The sequence below is a fragment of the Caenorhabditis briggsae genome (genome assembly GCF_000004555.2).
Source record: "Caenorhabditis briggsae complete genome, chrII, whole genome shotgun sequence".
Lineage (NCBI taxonomy): Eukaryota > Metazoa > Nematoda > Chromadorea > Rhabditida > Rhabditidae > Caenorhabditis > Caenorhabditis briggsae.
In genome coordinates this window covers 1,154,442-1,171,161 of record NC_013486.2, presented here as the reverse complement: position 1 = coordinate 1,171,161, position 16,720 = coordinate 1,154,442, and the positions used below count along the sequence as shown (strand labels likewise).

Here is a 16,720-nt window from a genome sequence, read left to right as displayed (position 1 = left end):
CGCTATATCTCGGCTCCCAGGAGGTCTAGAAACTTGGTTTTTGCGGCAAAACAAAGCTGATAACCTGCCCATTTTTGTTGAAATCCAGAATTTCAGATTCCACGTGGAGTACACCGAATGCGATTTGACTGAAACTGTCCGTGCAGGTTTGGATTTTATGAAAACCAAAAATTACGATGTAATAATTGGACCGCCATGTGCGACACCCCTAATTGCCATGGGAACTTTATCGACAGTATACAAAAAGCCAGTTCTAGGATGGGGATTTGTAAGCGAATCGGAATTTTCCGATATGGAACGTTTTCCATATTTAACATCGGTTTTGCCGAGTTCTATGACGTAGGTGGCCGTGAGGAATTTTCTAGGCCATCAAATTGTTTTTGTTGCAGTTTGGGTACCGTAACTTCTGCACTCTTAGAACTCTACGGATGGGATCGAATCGCATTGGTTTACTTCAAGAATGAGCTCAACTACTGTAGTGGAGTGATTGAAGACGTCGAAACATCGCTATATGACGAGAATTATTCACAAATGGTTCAAGTTGTCATAAAAGAGGAGGTGGATCAGAATAATACGGAAAATTTTGTGGCTACATTGCAAATGATCAAAGCAAGAGCGAGAAGTGAGTTTTTTGCTGTATCTCAGCTAAAAATTAAGTTATCTAACTGAATTCTTGAGAATTCTGAGAAAAAATTATGCTGGAGAACTGTACAAAATTTCACCCTTCTAGCGTTAAGAGGAGCCGAGATACCCGTGTTTGAAAGCTTGACCAACGCGGCGCTGTAGCGTCGCGGTTGGCTAACTTTGTTCAGTGCAATCCTCAAAAGCTGAAATTTGATACACACAATTGAATCGTTTGGTGCAGTTGGCTCACAAAATTTCAGCTTGCTCAGAACATTTTAAGGCAAGTTACAGCTATTTGAAGTTTTGACCTATGCGGCGCGGTCGCGTCGCGGTTGGCTAACTTTGGTCAGAAGAATCCTAGCAACCTGAATTTTGTGAGGCATATAGAACAATCTATTCCATAGTGCTTATTAAATTTCAACGCGCTAGGACCGACCTGAGCAAAGCTAGCCGACCGCGACGCGACCGCAACGCGTAGGTCAAAACTTCAAACTGTTATAACTCGGCTCAACATGACCCTGGAAAGCTGAAATTTTGTGAATCAACTTTAAAATAAGGCTTCATTGTGCTTGCCAAATCCGAAGTTGATAGGAAAGTTCTAAGCAAAGTTAGCCGACCGCGACGCAACCGCCACGCGTAGGTCAAAACTTCAAAGGTCTGTAGCTCGGCTTAAAATAGGCCTAGGATCTTGAATTTTTGTGCGTCAACTATTAAAACAGACTTGATTGTCTCTGTGAAATTTCAAAGTGCTAGGACCCTCGTGAGGTAAGTTAGCCTACCGCGACGCGACCGCAACGCGTAGGTCAAAACTTCAAACTGTAATAACTCGGCTCAACATGACCCTGGAAAGCTGAAATTTTGTGAATCAACTTTAAAATAAGGCTTCATTGTGCTTGCCAAATCCGAAGTTGATAGGAAAGTTCTAAGCAAAGTTAGCCGACCGCGACGCAACCGCCACGCGTAGGTCAAAACTTCAAAGGTCTGTAGCTCGGCTTAAAATAGGCCTAGGATCTTGAATTTTTGTGCGTCAACTATTAAAACAGACTTGATTGTCTCTGTGAAATTTCAAAGTGCTAGGACCCTCGTGAGGTAAGTTAGCCTACCGCGACGCGACCGCAACGCGTAGGTCAAAACTTCAAACTGTAATAACTCGGCTCAACATGACCCTGGAAAGCTGAAATTTTGTGAATCAACTTTAAAATAAGGCTTCATTGTGCTTGCCAAATCCGAAGTTGATAGGAAAGTTCTAAGCAAAGTTAGCCGACCGCGACGCAACCGCCACGCGTAGGTCAAAACTTCAAAGGTCTGTAGCTCGGCTTAAAATAGGCCTAGGATCTTGAATTTTTGTGAGTCAACTATTAAAACAGACTTGATTGTCTCTGTGAAATTTCAAAGTGCTAGGACCCTCCTGAGGTAAGTTAGCCTACCGCGACGCGACCGCAACGCGTAGGTCAAAACTTCCATGGACCGTAACTTGGCTTAAGATGGTCCTAGGAATCTGAAACTTTGTGAGCCAATTGGAACAAATGGTTTGAATATGCTCACTAAAAACGCGACGCAACCGCAACGCGTAGGTCAAAACTTCAAATGACCATATCTTCGCTCCTAGACATCATAGAAGGTTCAAGTTTCCTAATTTAACTTTGGCATCGTTACAGTAATCATATTCTGCGCGCAAACCGGTGCTGAAAAACGGTTTTATATGATCCAAGCGGGCAAACAAGGCATGAACACAAGTGAATACGTTCATGTGATGCTATCCATGAGGAGTGTCGGGTTTGGGGTGCAATCGGCGGTTGGAAAGAAGCCTCGTAAGTTTTTGATGGCCTAGAAATTTAGAAATTCCAAAATAAACTAGGTCAGCTGATTGTTTACAGTAAACTCTGGCCTTGCACCGATTTGGGAAGCATTTCAAGTGGCACCAGATGGATTGGAGGATTTGGCTAAAAGTGTGGCATCGAAAATGCTTGTGGTAGACTACAAGACTACAAACTACAAACTACAGTAACCCATTTTTCAGATTGATTTGAGCAGTGACATCAGGGATAAAGAATTTCTACAATATATGACCAAAAATATAGTTTATGCGATTCGAGAGCCTCCACTGAGCTGTATGGCGCCGGAATGTCTCGCTGCAAATGCTACAGTAAGAAAAAAGGGGGCGGAGCTTTGAAGTAGGCAGAGTTTACAGGGAATGGGAGCATACGCACGCCATCTGTTCGACGTCTTCTATATGTATGGAATGGCTCTGACGAATTTGAATTCGACGGATCCGAACATCTATGGGAATGTGGATTTATTGGTTTCCAAGTTTACTACTCCTTTTGAAGGTATGAATCTCCCCCGAAAAATCGATAATTTACGATTTTAGGAATGACTGGACAAGTACAACTAAACAGCGAGCTGTCGAGACTGCCCCTTTACCAGGTGTACGCGCTCAACAAGGAATACGATCAGATTTCGATTATGAATATTAGTCTGATCAACGGGACAGCGGTGAGATAGATTTTTTTTTATTTTTGTGTGAAAAATGCGCAGGATGTTCGATCCTAAAATGTTGAGCTTTCTAGCTCAATTTTGAGCCAAGTTACAGCTGTTTGAAGTTTTGACCTACGCGGCGCGGTCGCGTCGCGGTCGGATAACTTCGCTCCTTAGAAACTTGAAACTTGATGAGCACATTCAACCTGTCTGGTGTAACTTCCTCACAAAATTTGAGCTTGCTAGCTCAATTTTGAGCCAAGGTACATCTATTTGAAGTTTTGACCAACGCGGCGCGGTCGCGTCGCGTTCGGCTAACTTTGCATAGGACGGCCCTAAAGGTTCGAAATTTGATAAGCAAAGTACAATCGTTTAGTGCAATTGACTCATACAATTTCAGCGTTCTAAGGCAATTTTCAGCCAAATTATAGCCATCTGAAGTTTTGACCTACGCGGCGCGGTCGCGTCGCGTTTGGCTAACTTTGCTTAGGACGGTCCTAGAGGTTCTAAATTTGATAAGCAAAATATAATAGTTTGGTGCAGTTGACTCATAAAATTTCAGCTCGCTAGCTCTATGCTGAGCAAAGTTACAGCTATTCGTAGTTATGACCTACGCGGCGCGGCTGCGTCGCGGTCGGCTAACTTTGCTCAGAGCGGTCCTAGGAAGCTGAAATTTTGCATTTTTACTGAAAATATCAGTTTCACTGCTCTGACCAAATTTCAAAGCTTTAGGACCGTCCTGAGCAAAGTCAGCAAGCCGCAACGCGTAGCTCAAAACTTCTATGGCCCGTAACTAGGCTAAAATGGTCCTAGAAATCTGCTTTTGTTAGCCAACTAAACCAATAGATTGAACCATGCTTGCCCAACTCCAAATTGCTAGGTCCGTCCGGAGCAAAGTTAGCCGACCGCGACGTGACCGCAACGCGTAGGTCAAAATTTCAAAGGTTTGTAGCTCGGCTTAAAATAGGCCTAGGATCTTGAATTTTTGTGAGTCAACAATAAAAACAGGCTTGATTGTCTCTGCGAAATTTCAAAGCGCTAGGACCCTCCTGAGATAAGTTAGCCGACCGCGACGCGACCGCACCGCGTAGGTCAAAACTTTAGATGCTTGTAGCTTGGCGCTGAGTGGGTCGATTTGGCTGAAATTTTTTAGGTAAACTGAGTAGTATTTGTGTTTTGATCCTGGCTAAATTAAGCATATAAAACTATGAAAAAAAATTCCAGAAAGTCAGTTTGGCCTATCAAAACGAGTCGAGCGACGTTTGGCACTTTTGGGGAAGCACTCGACCATTGGACACACCGATTTGTGGATTCCTCGGAAAATCGTGCCCCATCCCGTTTTTCGATCAATATCGATTATTGATTTTTGTATTCGTTATTGTTGCCGGATTGCTCATTTTGGCAATTTTCACATGTCTCACCTCAATGGTCAGAAACCAGAGAGCTGAGCAATCAAGGCTAAATTCTGAATGGCAAATTCACGCCATCAAATTAAGAATTCCCGAAAAAAAGGGGCGGAGACTTTCCACAGATTCTGAGAATTCCACAGTAACCAAAAGTTCCAAAGGATCCTCTTCGAAAAATTTTGAAACATCGGAATTCAACGAAAACTATGAAATTCAATTCCTCGAAAACGATTTGGTCCTAACCACCGCCCATCAGGTTCAGGAATTGTCCAATTTGGACAAAATGCGATTGGTAAAATTGCGAAAATTGGATCATGAGAATTTGAACAAGTTCATTGGGCTGTCAATCGATGGATCGAGATATCTGGCGGTTTGGAAAATGTGTACACGTGGATCAATACAAGACATTATGTCGCGAGGGAACTTCTCGATGGACTACTTTTTCATGTTTTGTATGATTCGGGATATTGCGGAGGTGAGTTTGGTGAAAAAATGAGGTTTCTAGGCCGCCGGTGAGCTGAGATACAGGCATTTGAAGTTTTCACCTAAGCGGCGCGGTCGCGTCGCGTTCGGCTAACTTCGCTCAGGGTTGTCCTAGAGCTTTGAAATTTGACAAGCGAATTGGAATAGTCTGATGCAGGTGACTCACAAAAGTTCAGCTTATCAAGGCCATCTTAAGCCAAGTTACAACTATTCGACATTTCGACCTACGCGCGGCGGTCGCGTAGCGGTTGGCTAAATTTGTCCAGGATGGCCCTAGCGCTGTAAAGCTTGGCAAGCACAATGGAGTCTCTTTTTTTAACTGACTCACAAAATTTCAGCGTTCCAGGATAATGTTGAACCGAGTAAACTGTCTGAAGTTTTGACATACGCACGGCGGTCGGCTAACTTTTCTCAGAATAGTTTTAGAACTTTGAAATTCAGCGAGCACAATGAAGCCTGTTTTTGAAGTTGACTCACAAATTTTCAGCGTTCCAGGATCATTTTGAAACGAGTTATTGCAGTTTGAAGTTTTCACCTAAGCGGCGCGGTCGCGTCGCGTTCGGCTAACTTCGCTCAGGGTTGTCCTAGAACTTTGAAATTTGACAAGCGAATTGGAATAATCTGATGCAGGTGACTCACAAAAGTCCAGCTTACCAAGGCCATTTTAAGCCAAGTTAGAGCTATTCGAAGTTTTGACCTGCGCGGCGTGGTCGCGTCGCGGTTGCCTAACTTTTTTCCAAGTGGTCCTAGAGTTTTGCAATTTGTACAGTATGCTACTGTAATAGTTTCAAATAAACACTCTGAATTTCACTCCATTCCCTCCATCAGAAGCAAAGTTAGCCAGCCGCGACGCGAACGCGCCGCGTAGGTCAAAACTTTGAATAGCCCTAACTCTGCTCAAAATTGAGCCAGAAAACTGAAATTTTGTGTGCTCATTGAATCAGTTGATTTAATTGTGTTCAACAAGTTTCATGGTGCTCCAGACACTTTGAGCAAAGTTAGCCGCTACGCAACCGCAACGCATGAGTCCAAACTTCACATTGTTGTAACTTGGCTTAAAATTGGCTGATTTGAGTTCTGAAAACGGTCTCGAAGTGTTTTTCAAATTTTTATGTTTTTCTGACATTTCAGGGTCTCAACTTCCTTCACAAATCATTCCTCCGCCTTCATGGAAACCTCCGCTCGGCCACCTGTCTTGTAAATGACTCCTGGCAAGTAAAACTAGCAGAATTTGGACTGGAATTTCTCCAGGACGACGAGGAACGTCCAACTCAAAAACGTCTTCTATGGGCGGCGCCAGAAGTGCTACGCGGCTCACTTACAGTATCCCAAATGGATCCGAGTGCCGACGTGTACTCATTTGCAATTGTTGCCTCGGAGATTCTAACCAAAAAGGAGGCGTGGGACCTGCACAAGCGGAAGGAGGGTTATGAGGGTAAGCGGGGGAATTCAAAAATAGGCTTTCTAGCTTATCTAGGAGTTGAAATATAGGCATTTTCCCTGTTGTAGGCGAGAGACGCAGACAGCGAGAAACGATGACTGTCTGCGTTTCTCCGAACTTCAAACGCTTGTATCTCGGCTCCCAGGTAAGCTGGAATCTTGATTTTTGCACCGATTTGTAGTTCGGATTGGCAATTTTTTCAAGAATACAAAATTTAGAAAAAACCCAGTTTCAGAAATCATCTATAATGTCAAAAAAGGTGGACCCCATCCATTTCGACCAACTCTTCTAACGGATTCCGATGTCAACAAGTCCCTCCTCGCGTTGGTCAAAGATTGTTGGTCGGAAAACCCGGAAGCCCGTCCGAATACTGAAAATATCTGTAAAATAATTTTGGATATGACACCAAGGACCAAAGATAATCTAATGGATCATGTGTTCTCAATGTTGGAGGAATATACGCAGACTTTGGAGGTTGAGGTGGATGAAAGGACCAAAGAATTGGTTTTGGAGAAGAAGAAATCGGATATTTTGTTGGGGAGAATGTTGCCGAAGTGAGTAGCTCTTTTCCTGTTCAAAAATCAACTTTCTAGCACATCTAGAAGCTGAGATATACACATTTTATCAATTGAGGGTGAGAGACGCAGACAACCAGACACTATAGCTGTCGGCATCTCTCCTAAACTCCAAAGCGATTTATCTCCAGGTGTGCTAGAAAGTTGGTTCCTTGACAGAAAAACATTGGAAAAAGGTATTTTAAGGAAATTAATAATACAACTTTGGTTTTTTTTAAATTTCTTCAAAACAAAATTTTGAAATGTCTATATTTTGGCTGGAATTCAAAAAAAGTGTGTTTTGAGCTTCATTTCTGTTCAAAAACCAACTTTCTAGCTCTTCTAGGAGCCGAGATACAGGCGTTTGAAGTTTGAGAGGTTAGAGACGCAGCGTGTCTCGTTGTCTGGCGTCTCTCGCCTCCAAAACTTCAAATCACTATAACTCGACTCTCAGGTGTCCTATAAGGTTGGTTTTTTCGCAGAGTAGCAACAAATTTTACGGTTTTTATGAATTTCAGAAAAAATTGGAAAACTTCCAAAATTTTCAAAATCCAAACTGTTCTGTTGCCTCAAAAAAAAACTATATGACTGGAAATCCCCAGTCAAAATAGGTCATTTAAAAGAAAAACCAACTCTCTAGCACATCTAGAAGCTGAGATATAGCCATTTTTAATGATGGAGGTGAGAGATGCAGACAACGAGAGCACTCTAGCTGTCTGCGTCTCTTCAAATTTTAGTTGGCTGTATCTCGGCTCCTAGATGTGCTAGAAACCTGGTTTTTGATCCAAAATGACTGACACAAATCCAGCTAGTGTCTGAAACTCTTTTTATTATTTTCAGACAAGTCGCAGAACGTCTGAAAGCCGGCCAAGCGGTGGAACCGGAAAGTTTCGATCTAGTTACCGTATTCTTTTCGGATCTCGTCAAATTCACGGAGTTGGCCAATAAATGTTCCCCGTTTCAAGTTGTAAATCTACTCAACGAGGTTTTCAGCAATTTCGATGCGATCATTGAAAAACATGATGTTTACAAGGTAACTGATTAAAAAAACTAGTTTTTTATTATCAATTTTTTGCAGGTAGAATCTATCGGCGATGGTTTTCTATGTGTTTCCGGGTTGCCCAATAGAAATGGAGTGGAACATATTAGGTAATAGTCTCAAAAAAAAAGCGAAAAAAAAGAAAAAAGCCAAAGCGGGGATTGAACCTGCGACCTCTCGCACCAAAAGCTGGCGTTTTACCTCTACACTACGATGCTGCAGTTTAAAATGTGAGGCGGTGGGCGTACACAACGCGGAGGGCTGCGGCCGCTGCGCGGAACTTCCAAACGCGCGCGTCCTATATGCCCTTAAGAGCTATGAAACATTATGGCCGAATGGTCTAGTGGTATGATTCTCGCTTTGGGTGCGAGAGGTCCCGGGTTCAATCCCCGGTTCGGCCCATTTACTTTTTTTGTCTTTCAAAGGCATTTCGGGATGATTTCCAGCCGATTTGTTTATTTTTTTTCAGACAAATCGTCGAGATGGCTTTAGGATTCCTAGAATTTTGCGACAAATTCCGAATTCCCCACTTGCCGCGAGAGAGGGTGGAGCTAAGAGTTGGAGTTAATAGTGGTAATTTTTTCTGATTTTTTGTTTTGAATTTTCAAATTCCCGCCAATCCAAATTTTCGTTTCAGGATCCTGCGTCGCTGGTGTCGTTGGTCTGTCAATGCCACGTTACTGTCTGTTTGGGGATACTGTAAACACTGCGTCGAGGATGGAGTCAAATGGAAAAGCGTCTTTAATTCATATGTCTGAAATTGCTCATGCTTTTCTAGTTGACCATTTTCCCTATCAGTACGAGACAAATTCCCGGGGAGAGGTGATAATTAAAGGGAAAGGAGTTATGGAAACTTTTTGGCTTCTGGGAAGAATAAGCATGAGCAATCGGTCAACTCCACCGGTTGCCCAGCTTAAACAACTCCCTCAGAAGTGTTCCAGTTTTACAGATACCGGAACTATCCGCTCTGTAAGCCCATATATCGAAAATGCTAGCGATAGTGAAGATGAGGAATTGAGAAGGGTTATGCGGCGAGAGATGATGAGAGTTTCTTGAATAAATATTTTTATAAACTCCTCTGTTTCCTTTCTTTTAATTCTATGCAAAAAATTCCAGGTTTCTAGCAGTTTTCAGCACGAAAAACGGCCCTGAAATAGGCTGAAACAATAAATCGACAAAAAGTGAAAACCCTGCCGCACACTCTGCGAAATGGCGTGCGGCGCGTTGCAGATGGTCGACTCCGCCCACTTTCGGTTGATTTTTCGTCTCTAGTCGAGGCGGTTTCCGTTGGTTTTCAACCTTTTTGAATCGATTTTTTTTGGTTTCGAGGTGAAATTTTTTGATTTGTCACATTTTTCAAATGTTTCAATGGATTTTAAAAGGGGAAACGTCGAAAAATCGGGATTTTTTCAACGAAATTTTTCAACATGAAAATTGTGCCGATTTTTCTGTTTTTTCATTGTTTTTAAGCGATTTTCAGTTGATTTCAGGCTGATAATTGGAGTTTTCGTGTCGAAAAACCCCAAAAAACACCAGAACTCCGAGAAAAATTCTGAAAAACTGATTTCTCGAAAATTTCAAAAATTGGCTTTTTTTCTCGATTTTTGTTTTTTCAAGCGATTTTTGTTGATTTTGTCGAAAATTTTAATTTTCCGGTCTAGAAACCCCGAGAAACACTAAAATTCCGAAAAAAAATCCAGATTGTTGATAAATTTTAAGATTTCTCTTTTTTCTCAGATTTTGGTCATTTTTTGGTTGGTTTTAGGCTGAAAATTCGAATTTTCAGGTCTAGAAACCTCGAAAACGAGCAGATTTCTGAGAAAAATTCGAAAAAAACTGATTTCCGGAAAATTCCAAAATTTGTCATTTTTTCATATTTCGGTCACTTTCCAGCTATTTTATGTTGAAAAAAAACCCATAAAATTAGTGATTTTTCTTCAAAAAATCGTGACAATCGTCATTTTTCTATCTAAAACCCAAAATTTCAGCTATGGCATCCGCTGTGAAGGGAAAGATCCTGGCTGTCATTGGAGACGAGGACACCGTCGTCGGCTTCTTGCTCGGTGGTGTTGGAGAGCTCAACAAGGTGGGCTTTTCGTTGATAAAATCGAATTTTTCAGCGAAAATTGAGTTTTAGGCCTAATTTTAGCCCAAAAATTCGGATTTTCTTCTAAAATTTCACTTAAAATCACTATTTCCAGGCTCGCAAGCCCAACTACTTGATCGTCGACAAGCAGACGACCATTCAGGAGATCGAGGACGCTTTCAAGGGATTCTGCGCTCGCGACGACGTCGCCATCATTCTCATCAATCAGCACATCGCCGAGATGATCCGTTACGCTGTTAGTAGGGAGAAAATGGCTGAACATGGGCTTTTTTAGCCTGGAAAAGTGGTTTTTTCGCTTGAAATGAGCCAATCATGCGTTTTCCGGCGATTTGTGAGCTAAAAACCACTTTTTCAAGGCCAAATTGCGGCTATGCCGATTATAGCTCTAATGCTCGAAAAATGGTAATTTTAGACGCTAAATTTCCAATTTTCAAAGATTTTCACCTAAAAATCCTCAGAAATTCGATATTTTTGGTCCAAAATCGATGTTTTAGGTCAATTTTCAGCGATAAAATGTGATTTTAAGCCTATTTTCAACAAAAAACCCATATTTTTCCAGGTCGATCAACACACTCAATCCATTCCAGCTGTGCTCGAAATCCCATCCAAGGAGGCTCCATACGACCCGTCCAAGGTGAAAAATAACGATTATAGACTAAAAAATCGCGGATTTCAGCTAATTTTCAGCTGAAAAATCTTGAAATTCGAGATTTTTAGCCTAAAAGTTGGAAAAATTAGAAAAAAAACGTTGCTAAAACTCGAAAAATTCAAATTCCCGCCAAACAATTCAATTTTTTTTCGCAATTTTTGATTTAAAAATCGAGATTTTCCAGCTAATTTTCGGCGGAAAAACCTTGAAATTTGAGATTTTAGATCCTAGAAAAATTCGATTTTTTCGGGATTTGACCCGAAAATCGGATTTTTCCGCCAAATTTTCCATCAGAAACGTGTTCAAATCGGGATTTTTAGCCTAAAAATTTGAAAAATTCGCAAAAAATGGCTGAAAAAACGCGGAAAATTCAATTATTTCCTGGAATTTTTGACTGAAAATCTGGGTTTTCAGCCATTTTTCAGCAAAATTTCGGAAAATTCGAGATTTTCAACGCAGAATTTTTCCTGAGATTTTTGACTCAAAAGTCTCGGTTTTTCAGCCAATCTTCAGTCAGAAACGTGTTCAGCCCGACATTTTTAGTTCAAAAATTCGAAAAAGTTGAAAATGGCTGAAAAAAACGCGAAAAATTCAAATTCCCGCCAAAAAATTAAATGTTTTTTTTCTGAGATTTTTTGACCCAAAAATCAGGATTTTCAGCCAATTTTCAGCGAAACTTCTGAAAATTCGAGATTTTTAGCCTAAAAAATTTGTAAATATTCGCAAAAAATATGGCTAAAAATTCAAAAAATTTAAATTCCCGCCAAGCCAAAATTGAAAAAAAAAAGCTAATTTTCAGCTGAAAAGGGCTAAAAATCTCGAGAAAATCGAAATTTTGGACCAAGTAATTTGAAAAAATTGCTACAAATCTCAAGGAAATTCGAATTTCCCGCCAAAAATCACAAAAAATGACGATTTTAGGCGGGATTTTTCAGCTAATTCAAGTCGGAAAAACCTTGAAATTCGACATTTTTTAAACCCAGAAATTCAAATTTTTCGAATTCCCGCCAAACTGAAATTGAAAATAAAAAGCTAATTTTCATACAAATTTCCCGCCAAAAATTGAATTTTTAAGCTATTTTTCAGCTAAAAATCTCTGAAAATTTCCAAATTTTCAAATTCGCCTCGAAAATTCGAATTTTTCAAAAAATCATCCATTTTTCCAGGACTCCATCCTCAACCGCGCTCGTGGACTCTTCAATCCAGAGGATTTCCGATAAATTATACACATTTTCTTAAATTTTTCCAAAAAAATCGATATTTTCCCCCATTTTTCAACACATTCCCCAAATAATCTGTTCTGTGATCAGAGAGAGCGAATTTTTTGATTTTTTCCAACTTTTTCTTGTCTTAAAATTCCAGAAATTTGTACTATATTTTTCTCTATATATTGCTGCTTCTCGACCCCAAATTTCCAAATTTTACGTAAAATGAATTTTGAATTAGCCCGCCAAAAAAAAAAGGTGACCTTTCGAAAAGCCACGTGGCACCAACATCCCATTCGCCACGTGGCACTTTTCATTGTGTGGTTTTTCGCCCGTTTTCTAGCGATTTTTGACCTATTTTTGCTCATTTTTTCTCTCGATTTTCAGCTATTTCTAGATAATTTTCAGTCTTAAAAGATGCTCCGAAGAATCCTGACGACGTCATCTGTGCGGAATCTTACGTCTTCTACCCAGGCGCGCGTCGGCATTCCGTTCGTTATCGATAACGAGGGAAAAGGCGAACGAACGTATGACATCTACTCGCGTCTGCTTCGCGATCGCATCGTCTGTCTGATGACACCGGTTGGGCGGGAAATTTGATTTTTTGAAAATGCGAAAAATTTTGAAATTCAGGTTGACGACTTCATGGCCAGCGCGTTGATTGCGCAGCTGCTGTTTTTGCAGAGTGAGAGCTCGAAAAAGCCGATTCACATGTATATTAATAGTCCGGGTAAGGGTAGAAACGCTGAAAATTGATTTAAAACGCTTAAAAAAGACATAAAAAGGAAGAAAGCCACAGCGGGATTGAACCCGGGACCTCTCGCGTCAAAGCCAAGAATCTTACCACAAGACCACGTGACTGCATTCCAAGAGAAGCGGCGGAGGGCGTACAGGAGGCTGCGGCGCCACGCGGAAAGGAAAAGCAAAAGCGCGCGTCTCCTATACGCCCTTAAGAGCGAAGAAAGAAAGTGGCCGAATGGTCTAGTGGTATGATTCTCGCTTTGGGTGCGAGAGGTCCCGGGTTCAATCCCCGGTTCGGCCCATTTACTTTTTTTCATTTTTTTATAGTAGTTTTTCAGCTATTTCAAACAATTTTCAGTTTTTTCTACAATTTTTGTATTTTCAGGAGGAAGTGTAACCGCCGGTCTCGCCATTTATGACACCATGCAAATGATCAGTGCTCCAGTCGCCACGTGGGTCATCGGACAAGCCAGTTCAATGGGATCGTTGCTGTTGGCGGCTGGGGAGAAGGGCATGCGGAGTGCACTGCCGAACGCCAGGATTATGGTCCATCAGCCGAGTGGAGGGGCTCAGGTAGGGGAAATTTCGAGAAAAATAGGTTTTTTGGGGGAAAAATAGGCATTTTAGGCTTTCTGGAGCTCTTTTAGGCTTTCTGGAGAAAATCGCTCTAAAATAGAGTTTTTCGAGCCGGAATAGATGAAAATCGATATTTTTGAAGCTAGCAGAGATCACAATTTATTTTTAGAATTTTTGAAAAAAAATTAGAAAATATTTTTTTTTGAAAAATGGAAATTTACAAGTTTTTCTGGGTCATTTTAGGCTCTAAATCGGCCATTTTCAGCTTAAAAACCTCAAAAAATCGATTTTTGGGTCAAAAATGTACATAAAATCAAAAAAATTAGTGTCCAAGAAAGAAATTGTCGGCGATTTCCTCCTCCAACGCGAACAACATGTTGCTGACGTCCGTGTCGAGAGCCTGATGAAGATGGGATTGTTGGCGAAGGGTGTCTTCGCATTGGGATTCGGCTCTGGAAGATGAAAATTGGAATTTTTTGAAAAATGAAATTTTTAGGCCCAAAATCGTTGATTTTAGGACAACTTTGGGGTGAAAAAACATGAAAATTCGGTTTTTTAAAGTCTAAAAACACAAAAAATGCAAAAAAATCAATTTTTTTCGAAATTCTTTTTTGGCGCCAAAATTTTTTTTTCAATTTTTGAATTTTTTTTTCGGAAAAATGGAATTTTTCGGCCTAAAATCGTTTATTTTCAAGCATTTTTCGTGTGAAAAAACACGAAAATTCAGTTTTTGGGTCTAAAAATACAAAAATTGCAAAAAAATCAAATTTTTTGAAAAAAAACATTTTGGCGCCAAAATTTGAAATTTTTTTAAAAATTTCCAACTCACTGCTTAATATTATGGGTCAAAAAGTGGAAATCGTGAAGAATGAGGAACTCCTTGAGATCGGTGGTCAGTCGGAGGAGCTCGTCGGAGGCGCGAACCTGGAGAAATTTGAATTTTTGAAAAAAAAAAATCTTTTTTGAAATTTTTTCAATTTTCCATCTACCATCAACTGCGCTCTAACGGCCATTTCATTTTTGATGGTGTAGAATTCGGTCATCTTTCCCGTCTGGTTTTTGAACGCGTTGTCGTCGGGGTTGACCTGAAATTTGAAAAAATTTTACATTTTTTTCTAATTTTACCTTTGCCGCCTGAATGATATGATAAAAATTGTCGTTGAGCGATTTGATATTGTCCCTGAGGCGTCGTTTGAATTCCTGAACATTTTTGAAAAAAAAATGTTTTTTTCAAAAATTCAGGACTCACATCGATAATAAGCTTCTTGGTGGCCATCGAGCGACTCGCCGCTTTTTTCTGCGCGTTTCCAGACATTTTTCGTGCTGAAAATCCGAAAAAAAATCGAGAAAATTCGGTGAAAAACGAGAAAAATTGAAGAAAATTGGCCTGAAAAAGTGGGCACCGCAATTGCGCGTCGTGGTGTATGTGCCAAACACCGCGACGCGCAATTGCGGGCTTTGCCGGGTTTTGCGCGGGAATTCGAATTCAAACAAATTTCAGGGCACCTGCTCGGATATCGTCATTCGTGCGGAAGAAATTACGCGTCTCAAGAAGCGACTCAACGAAATTTACGTTCATCACACTGGAATTAGTTATGATGTAAAGCAAAAATTGCACTTTTGATTGAAAAAAAAAAGTTTTTTTCAAAAATGTTTTTTTTTTCAATTTTCCAGGAAATCGAGCGAACCCTGGACCGCGATCGCTTCATGAGCGCTCAGGAGGCGTTGAAGTTCGGTCTGGTGGACAAAATCGAGAAGCACACCGGATCAATGCCAACTGATTGATTTTTCGGCGATTTTTAGTGCATAATTCACATCTTTATTGTATTTTAGACAGTTTTGGGTCCGTTTAATTATTTCATTTTCATCTTTGTACTGTAAAAAAGACAATTTTTATTCCAAAAAAAATGTTTTTTTGAATTTTTTTTTCCAAAAAAACATCTCTTCCTGAGCTCGATATATTTTGTGCAGCCGCTGTCTGTCTTCTCTCCCCACCCTCCTCGATCCTAGTACTCTCTCGTTTGATATGCTACGTCACACGGATTGTCCCCCAGCAAGCATCTGATCCAATGTGACAGGTGTGAAATGACGTCACAATTTGTTGCTAATTGGCAAAGAATTTCTGGGCGGAGCTCATTTTTGAGTCATCCAGATCGTTCTAGAACGTTCTGGAAAATTTTTTGGCACTTTTCCATTTTTTTGAAAATTTCTAATTTTTTCCTTCCGCCTCCCGCCGCCCTCTTCCCGCACGCCCACCATTCATATACGGCCTCCACGCTCCTTGTGAGATCTTGCACCCTTGGCGTAGCGGCTAGCGCGCCTGCCCGCCACGCCGGACACAGGTGATTCGCGCAGCGTCTATAATAGCTGAAATATTGTTCGCGGAAAGTTGCCATGGGTACATCGGAACATGCCTGCCGCAGGCCATTTACAGACCAATCGCGAACGCGCCACCGCAAACGACCAATATTCGCCCTATCGCGAGCAAATCTCCTACAATTGGCTTGTCGCGAGAGCAATAATTGGCATAAATTGTTTCGAATCTGGAAGCTAGCAGCTGCTAAAAATTGTTTATTACACAGAAAAAACAATGAAAAGCGAAAAAACAATTAATTAAAAGTTATATTATTCTCTTCCGCTGTTGTCGAACTGGCTGAAACGGCATCGGAGCTTCTCGTTTTGACCATTTTTGCCTCAGTCGATGACGATGAGCAGAAGATGATGTTGATTGTTGTTTCGAAGTAACTGAAATGAATTATCTAGATTTTAAGCTCCCAATTCTTTTTGTACTATACCTCTGACACAAGTTATCGACTGAACATTTTTTTTTTCGAAATCCGCGAACTTAACACTTCCGTCTGAAATCAACTTTTTTCTCTGATTTTCGTTTTCAAATTTACCCACTATTCCAGAACTTTTTTCCTTCCTCATTCTCAGTTGCATTTTTCCGGAGTGCGCAGTCGACATACAGGAAAATTGATATTTTCTGGCACCCTGTAAAAGTTAGATTAAGAATTCGGATTTTCTGGACGCTTCTTACCTTTTGAAAGTACAGAAGCAATGCTTCTTCCAGAGTTTTTCGAAATTTCGGCTTCTTGCTTTTGACTTTTGTCTTCCGGTTATTTTCTCTATTTTTCTGCAAACAAAATGATACATTCATGGTTATACAGTATTCTAGTATAATATTATATGTTAATTAAAGGGGGACTCCGACCAAATATTTTAATTGCATTAAAATGTGTTAAAAGTTATCTATTTTCCGAATATTATTGCGAAAAAATTCAAAGAAAATCCGAAATTCCCGAAAAACGGCGTTGAAAAGGAAGAAAATTCAAAAAAAGGTGCCGCCGGGGGACGAGGATTTTCAGTGAGAAACCTAGGCCACGGCAGCGGGTGCCTTTCCTACGTGGCAAATTT

At 40.7% G+C, this 16,720-nt stretch overlaps 7 protein-coding genes and 2 non-coding genes across 9 annotated transcripts in view; 5 read left to right on the top strand and 4 right to left on the bottom strand.

Annotated features, from left to right (window-relative positions):
* Positions 1 to 9,081, top strand: part of Cbr-gcy-4 — a gene marked incomplete at both ends in the record, with an annotated part of 9,940 nt that extends 859 nt beyond the window's left edge. Inside the window, 14 exons of the mRNA XM_045241713.1 lie at positions 97 to 339; positions 390 to 622; positions 2,283 to 2,435; positions 2,502 to 2,596; positions 2,645 to 2,770; positions 2,816 to 2,954; positions 2,996 to 3,120; positions 4,327 to 4,983; positions 6,123 to 6,450; positions 6,668 to 6,986; positions 7,827 to 8,019; positions 8,065 to 8,135; positions 8,495 to 8,598; positions 8,663 to 9,081. Coding sequence (XP_045091727.1) covers positions 97 to 339; positions 390 to 622; positions 2,283 to 2,435; positions 2,502 to 2,596; positions 2,645 to 2,770; positions 2,816 to 2,954; positions 2,996 to 3,120; positions 4,327 to 4,983; positions 6,123 to 6,450; positions 6,668 to 6,986; positions 7,827 to 8,019; positions 8,065 to 8,135; positions 8,495 to 8,598; positions 8,663 to 9,081 — 3,205 coding nt within the window. The remainder of the gene's footprint in view (positions 1 to 96; positions 340 to 389; positions 623 to 2,282; positions 2,436 to 2,501; positions 2,597 to 2,644; positions 2,771 to 2,815; positions 2,955 to 2,995; positions 3,121 to 4,326; positions 4,984 to 6,122; positions 6,451 to 6,667; positions 6,987 to 7,826; positions 8,020 to 8,064; positions 8,136 to 8,494; positions 8,599 to 8,662) is intronic.
* Cbr-sfxn-1.2 overlaps positions 1 to 16,720 on the bottom strand; it is a gene marked incomplete at both ends in the record, with an annotated part of 81,266 nt that overhangs the window by 33,868 nt on the left and 30,678 nt on the right. The gene's annotated exons all lie outside the window — the stretch shown is intronic.
* Positions 1 to 16,720, bottom strand: part of Cbr-gcy-1 — a gene marked incomplete at both ends in the record, with an annotated part of 89,932 nt that overhangs the window by 47,504 nt on the left and 25,708 nt on the right. The gene's annotated exons all lie outside the window — the stretch shown is intronic.
* On the top strand, positions 8,355 to 8,426 carry CBG28459. Its single transcript has one exon. It is a non-coding gene (tRNA).
* Cbr-vha-9 lies at positions 10,016 to 12,001 on the top strand (the record flags this gene model as incomplete). Its single annotated transcript, XM_002629601.1, has 4 exons — positions 10,016 to 10,111; positions 10,227 to 10,367; positions 10,692 to 10,766; positions 11,948 to 12,001. 4 exons carry the CDS (start codon positions 10,016 to 10,018, stop codon positions 11,999 to 12,001), a joined length of 366 nt encoding a protein of 121 aa, XP_002629647.1.
* Cbr-clpp-1 lies at positions 12,404 to 15,088 on the top strand (the record flags this gene model as incomplete). The annotated part of the gene is made up of 5 exons (XM_002629602.2): positions 12,404 to 12,568; positions 12,620 to 12,716; positions 13,113 to 13,300; positions 14,805 to 14,903; positions 14,978 to 15,088. 5 exons carry the CDS (start codon positions 12,404 to 12,406, stop codon positions 15,086 to 15,088), a joined length of 660 nt encoding a protein of 219 aa, XP_002629648.2.
* CBG28452 lies at positions 12,957 to 13,028 on the top strand. The gene has a single exon. It is a non-coding gene (tRNA).
* Positions 13,626 to 14,618, bottom strand: Cbr-mdt-22 (the record flags this gene model as incomplete). The annotated part of the gene is made up of 5 exons (XM_002629603.1): positions 13,626 to 13,755; positions 14,133 to 14,227; positions 14,293 to 14,388; positions 14,429 to 14,503; positions 14,553 to 14,618. The coding sequence occupies 5 exons, from the start codon at positions 14,616 to 14,618 to the stop codon at positions 13,626 to 13,628; spliced, it is 462 nt and encodes a 153-aa protein (XP_002629649.1).
* CBG00855 lies at positions 15,924 to 16,463 on the bottom strand (the record flags this gene model as incomplete). Its single annotated transcript, XM_002629604.1, has 4 exons — positions 15,924 to 16,048; positions 16,099 to 16,161; positions 16,204 to 16,297; positions 16,344 to 16,463. The coding sequence occupies 4 exons, from the start codon at positions 16,461 to 16,463 to the stop codon at positions 15,924 to 15,926; spliced, it is 402 nt and encodes a 133-aa protein (XP_002629650.1).